Below are 13,414 nucleotides of genomic sequence, written 5' to 3' on the forward strand. Positions count from 1 at the left end.
CGTCTCCTCACCACCCACAGTACTGAATCCCCGAGCTCCCGTCTCCTTTACAACTCTCCACACTCTTTTTATTAAAGAGCTTTGTGTTTCACTCCCCAGACTCTGGTTCAGAATTCTGCAAACATTTGTAGTTCAGATTTTCCGCCTCCTTGGGGAGCCAGCAACCTTGAAAAGAGGGAGTCTTTGTAATCTGGAGATTAGTGTCACCTTACATGTGGAAATATGCTGTTTATGATGAACTGGAGATTGTAAAAGTGGACAAGAAAAATCTAAATATAACACCCTCTCCTCAACCGTAACAACAACAACAACAACTTGCATTTATATAACACCTTTTAATGTAGTAAAACGTCCCAAGGTGCTTCACAGGAGTGTTATAAAACAAAAATTTGACAATAACACACAGTAGTTACCATGGAGATGGGGTTATCCACTCTGTTTTGGCCGCTTCATGGACTCTGTCTCGAGGAAAGCACAGGCACACACACCTGCATTCTCAAAACCGTTGGTATCCGTGCAGGAAAGTTAGTGAGGAATGTACTGCAAGAATGCTGAAAGAAAAGCAGTAAATCAATCAATTAGGCAAATAACCCAAAATTGATGGGAACATTCATTAGTGAGAAACACTTAACAAGACTTCCTATGTGACTGAGTTTGTTGACCCGTTCTGTGATGTGTTTCAGCGGAGGGAGAGTGATCAGTGTATATGGACAGAACTTGGATGCAGTGCAAACACCTCAGATGATGGTCCAGTTAATCCCAAAGGAACGGCGGCGGAGATCGTTATCCAAACAAAGCTGGGCGAGAGAGAGGAAACGCAGGATGATAAAGGAAAGCAGCTGCACTGAACGGAATCTACACAAGGTGAGAGACTCTGGTTTCAGTGACTGTGAGATGGTGCAGTAGAGGGCAAGCTTTTCAACCAAGATCTTCAATTCAACTGGGAGATCTGGATTAAAGCAGGCACTCTCAAAGGGGGGAACCTGGAGTGAGGCAGGTACTATCAAAGGGGGGCACCTGGAGTAAGGCAGGCACTGAACAGAGAAACCTGGATAAGTGCTTGGTTCCGACCCCAGAGGCAAGGGCTCAACCGTCCTATATTCTCCCATTGGAACTGCATCACCTTTCAGCTAGTCTCGACATGGCATAGTGTCCGTGGAGTAACAGCCCACTCTCCCACCAAAGGTAGAAGTTTAGCTGCAGGGGTGAGAGCAATCATGGGGATGGATAAAACACAGCTGCATGGATCAAAAAAAGATCAAAATGAAGAAGGCATTGTTAATCATTATTTTTTAACGTGAGCTGTGAAACTTCTATACTCAAATTGCACAATTGAAATTGTTGTTTTTCTTTATTGTGACTGAATCAGCCAGCTGCAACTTTTGATACTCCAGGTGAGGTTAATTCATTCAGACAGCTTGAAACTGTCATCTAGTAATTTTACCATAATTGTATTCATTGGCTGGAGATCAAACGAGAGATTTTTCCTGGTGTAATCATTATCTAGTCAGCTGACTGCCTGATCCCTAATCAGCGACACCGGAGTCACGATCTGATGATGTCAACAATATGGCACCTGAATACTCTATGACATCACCTGCCCCCGCTCTCAACTCCTTGATATTTTTGGTCAACTAAGGATACGGTTCTTTCACAAGATGGCAGGTTCATACAGGTCTCTTTGAGGGAGGGTTAACATTGGCTGAATGAATCGTTGCCTGTGTGATCCTATATGCTTGTGACAAACCCTATTTTCCAAGTAACTTGAGGACTTGGTAACCCCTCGGGCCTCCCACGCCCACCTCGTCCAACTCTCTCCTTGATAACACCTTGGGACGTTTTCCTGTGTTAAAGATGCTACAGTATATAAGTGCAAGTTGTTGTAATGTTCAATTCCTGTCTGACTGAGATATAGCGCCATTATTCTCACCTGTCTTTCCCCCCCTTCTCTTTCCCCCCACCCCCCCCCTCCCCCGACTTCTTTTCAGTTCTTTGAGTTCTGTCAGGTGAACTCCTCCTCCTTCATGACGTGTAAAACGCCATCGATCGAAGCCCCCGTCAGCCATGCGGTGATCACCGTCCACTTCATCATGGACAACCTGTGCTTCGATTTCAATGAGATCAGTCCAACCAAGTTCACATACAAGCCTGACCCTATCCTGAAGTCATTAAATGCGGATGACCCTTCAAAGCCATACAGGCACAAACCAGGCAGTGTCCTTTCTGTTGAGGTATGGTGACTTTCTAAAGTGATTTTTTTTTCAGTAGTTGGTGTGTAACAGAGAAGGGATTATCTCGGCAGAAAATGTACTAAATACCTGATATTTCTTCTATTCTGTCTTTGTATTTTGAGGGTACTGGTGGCAAAAAATGCATTTAATCCCCTCATTTACCGCCCCCCCCCCCCCCCCAGCCCCTTGTTTTTTTTAATCACAGCACCTATTCATAGAATCATAGAAATTTACAGCAAGGAAGGAGGCCATTTCAGCCTATCGTGTCCGTGCCGGCCGACCAAAAGCTATCCAGCCTAATTCCAGCTCTAGGTCCATAGCCCTGTAGGTTACGGCACTTTAAGTGCACATCCAAGTATCTTTTAAATGTGGTGAGGGTTCCTGCCTCTACCACCCTTTCAGGCAGTGAGCTGCAGACCCCCACCACCCTCTGGGTGAAGAAATTTCCCTCATATCTTCTCGAAACCTCCCCCCAATTACTTTAAATTTATGCCCCCTGGTTGTTGACCTCTCTGCCAAGGGAAACAGGTCCTTCCTATCCAATCTATCCAGGCTCCTCATAATTTTATACACCTCAATCGGGTCTCCCCTCAGCCTCTTCTGTCCAAAGAAAACAGACCCAGCATCTCCAATATTGCCTCATAGCCAAAGTTCTCAAGTCCAGGCAACATTCTTGTAAATCTCCTCTGCACCCTTTTGAGTGCAATCACATCTTTCCTGTAATGTGGTGACTAGAACTGCACACAGTACTCCAGCCTAACCAGTGCTTTATCTGTATAAGCATAACCTCCTTGTTCTTGTATTCTATGCCGTGACTAATAAAGGCAAGCATTCCATATGCCTTCTTAACCACCTTATCTGTCTGGCCTGCTACCTTCAGGAATCTGTGAACCTGCACTCCAAGGTCCCTTTGTTCCTCTACACTTTTCAGTGTCGTACCATGTAATGTGTATTCCCTTGCCTTGTTAGACCTCCCCAAATGCATTACCCCATACTTATCTGGATTGAATTTCATTTGCCACTGTTCTGACCAGTACATTGATATCTTCCTACAATTCACAGCTTTCTTCTTCATTATCAACCATACGACCTATTTTAGTGTCATCTGCAAACTTCTTAATCATACCCCCAACATTCAAGTCCAAGTTATTGATATATACCACAAAAAACAAGAGACCCAACACTGAGCCCTGCGGAACCCCACTGGATACCGCCTTCCAGTCACAAAAACACCCATCAACCAATTACCCTTTGCTTCCTGCCTCCGAGCCAATTTTGGATCCAACTTGCCACTTTGCCCTGGATCCCATGGGCTTTTACTTTTGTGACCAGTCTGCCATGTGGAACCTGATCAAAAGCTTTGCTAAAATCCATATACACTACATCATACGCACTGCCCTCATCAACCCTCCTGGTTACCTCCTTGAAAAATTCAATAAAGTTAGTCAGACATGACGTTCCCTTAACAAATCTATGCTGACAGTCTTTGATTAATCCATGTCTTTCCAAATGAAGATTTATCCTGTCCCTTAGGATATTTTCTAATAATTTTCCCAGCACTGAAGTTAGGCTGACTGGCCTGTAATTACTCGGTCTATCCCTTTCTCCCTATTTAAACAAAGGTACAACATTAGCAGTCCTCTGGCATTGCACCTATAGCCAGAGAGGACTGGAAAATGATGGTCAGAGCCTCTGCTATTTCCTCTTCTGCTTCTCTTAACAGTCTGGGATACATTTCATCCGGGACTGGGGATTTATCCACTTTCAAAGCTGCTAAGCCCCTTAATAGTTCCTCTCTCTCTCTCTTTGTTTATTTTGTCAAATATTTCACACTCCTCCTGTCTCATTGCAAAGTCTGCATCACCCCTCTTTTGTGAAAACAGATGCAAAGTATTCATTAAGAATCATACCCATGACTTCCACCGCCACACACACATTTCCTTTATGGTCTCTAATAGGCCACACTCTTTCTCTAGTTATCCTCTTGCTCTTAATATATTTAAAAAACATCTTTGGGTTTTCCCTGGTTTTACTTGCCAACATTCTTTCATGCTCTCTCTTTGCTTTCCTGATATCTTTTTTAATTGCACCCCTGCACATACTCCTCGAGTTTCTGCAGTGTTGAGTTCTCGGTATTTGTCATAAGCTTCCCTTTTTTTCTTTATCTTGCCCTGTATGTCCCTTGACATACAGGGGGTTTAGATTTGTTAGCCCCACCCATTTTTTAAGGGAATATACTTGCTCTGTACCCTCAGGATCTCCTCCATGAATGCCTCCCATTGTTCTGACACTGATTCTTTATTAAGATGGAGAGTGACACAGTTAATTCAGAGACTAAGGTCCTGAACTTAAGGAAAGGTAACTTCGATGGTATGAGACGTGAATTGGCTAGAATAGACTGGCGAATGATACTTAAAGGGTTGATGGTGGACATTTAAAGATCACATAGATGAACTTCAACAATTGTACATCCCTGTCTGGAGTAAAAATAAAACTGGGAAGGTGGCTCAACCATGGCTAACAAGGGAAATTAGGGATAGTACTAAATCCAAGGAAGAGGCATATAAATTGGCCAGAAAAAGCAGCAAACCTGAGGACTGGGAGAAATTTAGAATTCAGCAGAGGAGGACAAAGGGTTTAATTAGGAGGGGGGAAATAGAGTATGAGAGGAAGCTTGCTGGGAACATAAAAACTGACTGCAAAAGCTTCTGTAGATATGTGAAGAGAAAAAGATTAGTGAAGACAAACGTAGGTCCCTTGCAGTCAGAATCAGGTGAATTTATAATGGGGAACAAAGAAATGGCAGACCAATTGAACAAATACTTTGGTTCTGCCTTCACGAACAAAGACACAAATAGCCTTCCGGAAATACTAGGGGACCATGGGTCTAGCGAGAAGGAGGAACTGAAGGAAATCCTTATTAGTCAGGAAATTGTGTTAGGGAAATTGGTGGGATTGAAGGCCGATAAATCCCCAGGGCCTGATAATCTGTATCCCACAGTACTTAGAAATAGTGGATGCATTGGTGATCATTTTCCAACAGTCTATCGACTCTGGATTAGTTTCTATGGACTGGAGGTTAGCTAATTTAACACCACCTTTTTTAAAAAAGGAGAGAAAATGGGGAATTATAGACCGGTTAGCCTACATCAGTAGTGGGGAAAATGTTGGACTCAATTATTAAAGATGAAATAGCAGCGCATTTGGAAAGCAGTGACCGGATCGGGCCAAGTCAGCATGGATTTATGAACGGTCCCACACAAGAGATTGGTGTGCAAAATTAAAGCACATGGTATTGGGAGTAATGTATTGACACGGATAGAGAACTGGTTGGCAGACAGGAAGCAGAGAGTCGGGATAAACGGGTCCTTTTCAGAATGGCATGCAGTGACTAGTGGGATGCCGCAAGGCTCAGTGCTGGGACGCCAGCTATTTACAATATACATCAAAGATTTAGATGAAGGAATTGAGTGTAATATCTCCAAGTTTGCAGATGACACTAAACTGGGTGGCAGTATGAGCCGTGAGGAGGATGCTAAGAGACTGCAGGGTGACTTGGACAGGTTAGGTGAGTGGGCAAATGCATGGCAGATGCAGTATAATGTGGATAAATGTGAGGTTATCCACTTTGGTGGCAAAAACATGAAGGCAGAATATTATCTGAATGGCGCAGATTAGGAAAAGGGGAGGTGCAACGAAACCTGGGTGTCATGGTACATCAGTCATTGAAGGTCGGCATACAGGTACAGCAGGCGGTGAAGAAGGCAATTGGCATGTTGGCCTTCATAGCTAGGGGATTTGAGTATAGGAGCAGGGAGGTCTTCCTGCAGTTGTACAGGGCCTTGGTGAGGCCTCATCTAGAATATTGTGTTCAGTTTTGGTCTCCTAATCTGAGGAAAGACGTTCTTGCTATTGAGGGAGTGCAGCGAAGGTTCACCACATTGATTTCCGGGATGGCAGGACTGATATATGAGGAGAGACTGAATCGACTGGGCCTGTATTCACAGGAGTTTAGAAGAATGAGAGGGAATCTCATAGAAACATATAAAATTCTGACGGGACTGGACAGGAAGAATGTTCCCGATGTTGGGGAAGTCCAGAACCAGGGGTCACAGTCTAAGGATAAGGGGTAAGCCATTTAGGACCGAGATGAGGAGAAACTTCTTCACTCAGAGAGTTGTTAACCCCTGGAATTCTCTACCGCAGGGAGTTGTTGATGCCGGTTCGTTGGATATATTCGAGAGAGTTAGATATGGCCCTTACGGCTAAAGGGATCAAGGGGTATGGAGAGAAAGCAGGAAAGGGGTACTGAGGTGAATGATCAGCCATCATCTTATTAAATGGTGGTGCAGGTTCGAAGGGCCGAATGGCCTACTCCTGTACCTATTTTCTATGTTTATATGATTTACCATCAAGTAGCCATTTCCAGTCCACTTTGGCCAAATTGCATCTCAGCTCAGTAAAATTTGCTTTACCCCAATTGAGAACTTTTATTCCTGGTCCCCCATTGTCCTTTTCCATAACTACCCTAAATCTTATTGAATTATGATCACTAGCAATAAAATGCTCTCCCACTAATACCCCTTCCACCTGCCCCTCTTCATTCCCCAAAACCAAGTTCAGAACCACCTCCTCCCTTGTTGGGCTTGTTACATACTGGCTAAAGCAGTTCTCCTAAATGCATTTTAGGAATTTCGCACCCTCTGTACCATTTACACTGCCTTTTTTCCAGTTAATATTGGGGTCGTAAAATCCCCCACTATTACAGCTCTATAGTTTTTGCACGTTGCAGTAATTTGCCCACATATATGTTCTTCTACCTCTCTTATAGGTGATCACAATGATCCATTAATAAATTTATATCATTCCTCAATAAAATGGTTGTCCCACTTAAAAAGTTTAGACTGCATTTGGCAGGAGGTCGCTGCTGTTTGAGAAAGTCGGCTTAAGATTCCTCCCCACTCCACTCTCATGAATTCCGCTAACATTCCGCCCTCAAAATCCCCACCTGGATCTGAATATACCCCCCTCACTGAGATGTGATAGTGCCCCCCTCTTTAATATTAATGCCCCACCCATAAAATCTGTCAATATTTCCCTCCCTTGCACTACTGCCCAACCCATAAGATCTGTCAATATTTTATTCTCAGAAACAGCTGACCCTCTGGCAAGGTCTGACAACATGCTATTCTCTGCAGAACCCCTCTGGGTTTGGCAGCTCACCCCACAAGTCTGACTGCGTTCTTCTTCCAATACCCCACTACAGTCTAACTTTATTTTGCTCTCTGTTATCCACTGTAAACGAGACACATTTCCTACTCTTTAAGATTCCCTTCTGTGTCTCTACTTTTGACTTTTTTCTTCCTCCCCTGTTCTGTCTTCAGGGCGAAAACTTGGACCTAGCCATTACCAAGGAAGAGGTGGTTGCAATGGTGGGTGAGGGAATGTGCGTTGTGCGAACTCTGACTGGAAATCACCTGTACTGCGAGCCACCCCTGGAGCAACCTGCACCTCGAAGCAGGAGAAAGCAGGAAAGCACGGACACGCTGCCAGAATTTATTGTATGCAATGTTCCTCCCTTTCGTATATGGCTATAGCTGATAGTGAACCTTACTGGGCAGTCTTTAAGCCAAAATAAAAATCCACAGTTCTCAGTCAACCTTGAAATATCTCTTTTATACATGTTTTACTGAAATATTTTTCCCCCTCTTTCTGTCTCTCATTCCTTCATTCTCTTCTTGTCTCACAGGTGCAAATGGGAAAGCTGAATTTCACACTGGGGAAGATCCAATACGATGCAGACAGTCCGTCTAATTTCCCACTGGAGGCCCAGATTGGTCTCGGGGTGGGAGCATCCATCGTCGCCCTGATTGTCCTGATCATTGTCCTTATCTACAGGTAGGGAATAGTGAACAATATCCTCGCTGAGGTTCAACCAGATTCTTTAAATCTCCCAACCATCTTCCCGGCTAGTAGAAGTATTATTGGCCATTCAAGAGCAGCAAAGGATGGCCCAATTTGTGGTTAATGGTATTTGATGCTAGCACTAATTGTCTCCCGTCTCTACAGCTTATGGAAAGAAAGAGGCTTGTATTTATATAGCGCCTTTCAAGACCAGCAAACGTCTCAAAGCGCTTTACAGCCAATGAAGTACTTTTGGCGTGTAGTCACTGTAGTAATGTAGGAAATGCGGCAGCCAATTTGCGCACAGCAAGCTCCCCCAATCAGCAATGTGATAATGATCAGATAATCTGTTTTTGTTACGTTGATTGAGGGATAAATATTGACCAGGACACTGGGGATAGCTCCCCTGCTCTTTTTCGAAATAGTGCCTTGGGATCTTTTACGTCCACCTGAGAGGGCAGACGGGGCCTAGGTGTAATGTCTCATCCAAAAGACGGCACCTCCGACTGCACTGGAGTGTCAGCCTAGATTTATGTGCTCAAGTCCCTAGAGTAGGACTTGAGCCCACAACCTCAGAGGCAAGTGTGCTACCCACTGAGCCACAGCTGACATAAGGGTCCAATGTGAAATGAGTTGGGAAATTGGTGGGGGTTCGTTCACTTTTCTTCCACAAGTCATTCATTATTATCCACCAGTCTACAAGATTGAGAGGCAGTGGAAGTTATCCCAACTGGCAGGTGGAGTAACATGGAAGCTCACAGCTCTAACTGTGTTGCATTCATTGTAACTGCCAGGCACTTTACTGCTTTATGCATTCATGGGATGTGAGTGTCGCTGGCAGGGCCAGCATTTATTGTCCATCCCTAATTGCCCTTGAGAAGGTGGTGGTGAGCCACCGCCTTGACCAGCTGCTGTCCGTGTGGTTAAGGTACTCCCAACAGTGATTTTAGGTCATGAGTTGGTGTGCCATTGTCGTCTCCTAATCTGGTGCCTGGGGCGATGCTGGGTGGTCCATCCGGTTTTATTCTTACTGTTTCTCGTAACAATTTGATACAACTGAGTGGCTTGCTAGGGCAGTTAAGAATCAATCACATTGCTGTGAGTCTGGAGTCACACATAGGCCAGACTGGGTAAGGGCGGCAGATTTCCTTCCCTAAGGAGCATTAGTGAACCAGATGGGGTTTTCCTGACAATCCGGTAGTTTCATGGTCACCATTACTGATTTTAGCTTTTTATTCCAGATTTATTTAATTAATTAAGTGAATTAAAATTCCCCAGCTCTTACTCCTCTTCTGGATATCCTGCTGGGAGGGATAATTTTGATTAGAAGGGAATTCTTCTATCGAATGTGCCAGGTCTAGTATCCGCCGTCCTAGTGGTGGTACCACTACATGCCCAATGTACCTGGTCGCCTCCTGCCTGCTTGTCCCTCACAAAGTCAGAAATGTTAGCCTCATAAGGACAGTGGATCTGAGCCATAACTTTGCATAAAATCCACCAATCCACCCTATTCTGCAAATGATGTGATCTCGTTCTCTACCTGACAGGCGAAAAAGTAAACAAGCACTGAGAGACTACAAGAAAGTACAGATCCAGCTGGAGAATCTGGAGACTAGTGTCCGTGATCGATGCAAGAAAGAGTTCACAGGTGTGTTGGCTCTGTGCGCGCGTGCATGTAAAACAAATATCCTATCGCAATAACTTCAACATGCCAGTACTGCATTTTATTTGCTATTAAATAAGTTTTACTCATTTCTATGAATGTCTCTTCAATCATTTTTTAAATTACTAATAACATTTATAATGAACTTTTAAAAGATCTCATGACTGAAATGATGGATCTATCCAGTGATCTGGTTGGAACTGGAATTCCTTTTCTGGATTACAAGACCTATGCCGAGCGAATCTTTTTCCCAGGACACAGAGAGTCACCCCTGCAGCGGGATCTGGATGTCCCTGAATCTCGGCGCCAGACAGTGGAACAGGGGCTTGTCCAACTTTCTAATTTATTGAATAGCAAGCTTTTCCTCACCAAGGTAAAGGGAAGTACTTTGGCTCAGAATCTGTGTGTGTTTGTTGTAATAGTGCCTGCACATTGTGTCTACGTGCATGTAACATGGAGGCAACTACACAGCAGTCTCAATAGGCAAAATCAGTTGTAAATTATTCTGTTCTTGGTCACAAGAAAATGTTGTATGACCTCGATAAAGCAATGAGTGGCATTCCTAACATTTGAAGGTGTGTTGGTATTTCACTGTTTGTGGCCTCTTCTACATCAAGGTGGGAGAAAGGGAACTTACTGTTCTTATCATGGTCGGGGATTTTTTTGACAAGTTTACACAAAGGATTTGGAAAGCTGAGAAAATACCTCACACCTATTGAATCGCAAAGGCTTTGATTCCTTTTCTGGCCGTGAATATTAAGAGATAAAGAGACAGAAACCGGCGGCAGAGAGAGGTTTATTGACACAGGTTGCTGCGCAGGCATTCAAGTTTTTAAAGAAAAGGCATAAGAACATAACAAATAGGAGCAGGAGTAGGCCATTTGGCCTCTCAAGCCTGTTCCGCCATTCAATAAGATCATGAGTGATCTGATCATGGATTCAGCTCCACTTCCCTGCCCGCTCCCCATAACGCTTCACTCCCTTATCACTCAAAAAGCTGTCTATCTCTACCTTAAATACATTCAATGACCCAGCCTCCAAAGCTCTCCTGGGGCAGAGAATTCCACAGACTTACGACTCTGAGAAGAAATTCCTCCTCGTCTCAGTACTAATTGTGCGACCCCTTATTCTTAAACTATGCCCCCAGTTCTAGATTCCCCCATGAGGGGAAACATCCTCTCTGCATCTACGTTGTCGCGCCCCCTCAGTATCTTATGTTTCAATAAGATTACCTCTCATTCTTCCTAAACTCCAAAGAGTATAAGCCCAACCTACTCAAGCTTTCTTCATAAGTCAACCCCCTCATCTTTGGAATCAACCTAGTGAACCTTCTCTGAACTGCCTCCAATGCAAGTATATCCCTTCTTAAATACGGAGCCTAAAACTGGATTTCACCTAGACGAAGTGATCGGAAATGCTGTAGGAGCATGGCTTCTTCTTTATTTTGTATCATTAAGTGGAGACCAGTTGCATTGGAATTGAGTGGGTCTGATCATAACTGCGGCCCCGCGTGTTTACCTTACTGTGAAGCAGAGCAGCCTATTTATTTGTATTGGGCCTCGCCTCACCAAGTATTTGCTTGGCCCGCCTTCAAAGAGATTAAAGAAGCAGTCCTGTGAAGGATGGGAATATATAGTCCAGATCACAAAGGAAACTTTATTGTTGCATCTCTGGGTTGTGCTATTGTGCAAGTAGATACAGAGCGAAGAGTCAACTGCCATAAAAGTAAGATACTCCGACTATTTATGGGAGAGACAGTCGCCACTGAACCTGAAGATATCTGGAGCCACTTTCACTGGAACCAGCATCTTTTGCCCACTTCAAAACTGGGCGGGGTGGGGGGGTGGTGGATGCATTTTTTTTAAAAACACGTGTGATGGGATCTTTCTCACAGTTGCACACAGCCTTTTTAAAGCATTCTTTTGTCCAGTTTTCATTTTCCAAAATTACCAGGTAGCCACCCTGATACTGGATAGTAATCACCGTATCTTTGTGCATCTCCTGTCAGGTGACCTTCCATTTGTTTATATATCTAGTCCTGGAGACCGAGCTGGGCTGAGCTGCCTTTCCAGTCGAAAGAGAACTCTGGAGGCAAATGGAATGTGACAAATCTTTGGGTGAGGGGGAAGCCTTGATGGGTAGTGAATCGATTTTCTTTTTTCTCAACTTGTTTTATGTATCTGTAATGTCTCTCTCTCTTAGTTCATTCACACACTGGAGAGCCAGCGGACGTTTTCACCACGAGATCGTGCTTATGTAGCATCGCTATTGACTGTCTCCTTGCACGGGAAGCTGGAATATTATACGGACATCTTGAAAACGCTGCTGAATGACCTTGTGGAGCAGAATGTTGCCAAGAACCCCAAACTCATGCTGCGCAGGTAAGGGACAATTGCGCCTGGGCTTGGGTTTGTGACCAGGCATCCCTTAAAGAGTTATTGCTCCTCAAATAGCTTACTTATAAGTGCCATATCCAATTAAGAATTGAACCACATAGACCTGAAAGGTTCCAAATGTGATCCCAAGTCTGTGCTGATCTCAACGGGGGTCATGATGATAGGCTAAGATCCATTATCCTTATGAGGAGAACATTTCTGACTTCTCAATTTACAAATTGGCAGAAGGGTGAGACCATGGACCTGAAATTGTGTCTTTTCCACCCAAGTGGAATTCTGCCCTTGCTGCCCATAAAAGCCCTCTTAGAGAATTGGTGGGAGTCCCACTGAAGCCTTGGAAAAGCCCAATGCCTCAGTATCCTTCAATTTGGGTGGCTGTGGGTCTGTATTTTCTTCACATGAAGAAAATAGTGCTATTGGCTTCTGCAACTCTGGGTGAGGAAGGTGAAAAATTAGCCTGGGTTCCAGAAAGTGCATGTGTGAGGTGACGTTGGTCTCGGATTCAATAGCTCTCTCTGTTAAGTAACCTGCTAACATTGAAAAAGCAAGAGTCGCTGCTTTCCGGAGAGGAGGAGCATAGATAGTAGATGAAAGAAGAATTCGAGTAAATCCTTCAGTGAGGATTGGAAGGGTTAACATAGCCCTTCTCTATCATGCAGAGCTTTCTACAGCATGTGTAAATAGTGTAATCAATAGAATAAATAGAAAAGTGTGATGGGATATGAAAAATATTGAATTAATGATATGACCAACCCACGTGACTGGAAAAGGTAGAATTATGTGCAGAATAGTTTAATTTTTCATGCATTTCCAGGATCTATTCTACTGATGTCATGGTTGTGAATGTGCTACCATGTATGGAGGCAGTTGGATTTTGGTATTGAGATTCAAGACTCAGAGTATAATTAATGGTATAAATTGTGACTCACTAATACTGTTAGCACATTGGTATTTGTAAAGTATCAATGATTTTTCTGCTTCAGTTTATTCCTGCTGTACACTTAAAAGTGTCAGCTGTGGTTCAGTGGGTAGCACTCTTGCCTCAGAGTCAAAAGGTTGTGGGTTCAAGTCTCTATCCAGGGACTTGAGCACATAAATAAATCTAGGCTGACTCTCCAGTGCAGTACTGAGGGAGCGCTGCACTGTCAGAGGTGCCGTCTTTAGGATGAGATGTTAAACTGAATGCGCTCTCAACTGGACATAAAAGAACCCAAGGCACT

General features: G+C 43.9%; 1 protein-coding gene across 4 annotated transcripts in view; it reads left to right on the forward strand.

Annotated features, from left to right (window-relative positions):
* plxnb1b (plexin b1b) overlaps window positions 1–13,414 on the forward strand; it is a 285,985-nt gene that overhangs the window by 239,040 nt on the left and 33,531 nt on the right. For all 4 annotated transcript variants that reach the window (XM_070895494.1, XM_070895495.1, XM_070895497.1 and 1 more), the window contains 7 exons: window positions 684–864; window positions 1,989–2,231; window positions 7,616–7,792; window positions 7,981–8,129; window positions 9,683–9,783; window positions 9,954–10,171; window positions 12,001–12,179. In XM_070895494.1, the coding sequence (XP_070751595.1) occupies window positions 684–864; window positions 1,989–2,231; window positions 7,616–7,792; window positions 7,981–8,129; window positions 9,683–9,783; window positions 9,954–10,171; window positions 12,001–12,179 (1,248 nt within the window). The remainder of the gene's footprint in view (window positions 1–683; window positions 865–1,988; window positions 2,232–7,615; window positions 7,793–7,980; window positions 8,130–9,682; window positions 9,784–9,953; window positions 10,172–12,000; window positions 12,180–13,414) is intronic.

This window comes from Pristiophorus japonicus, chromosome 12, assembly GCF_044704955.1.
Source record: "Pristiophorus japonicus isolate sPriJap1 chromosome 12, sPriJap1.hap1, whole genome shotgun sequence".
Taxonomy (NCBI): domain Eukaryota; kingdom Metazoa; phylum Chordata; class Chondrichthyes; family Pristiophoridae; genus Pristiophorus; species Pristiophorus japonicus.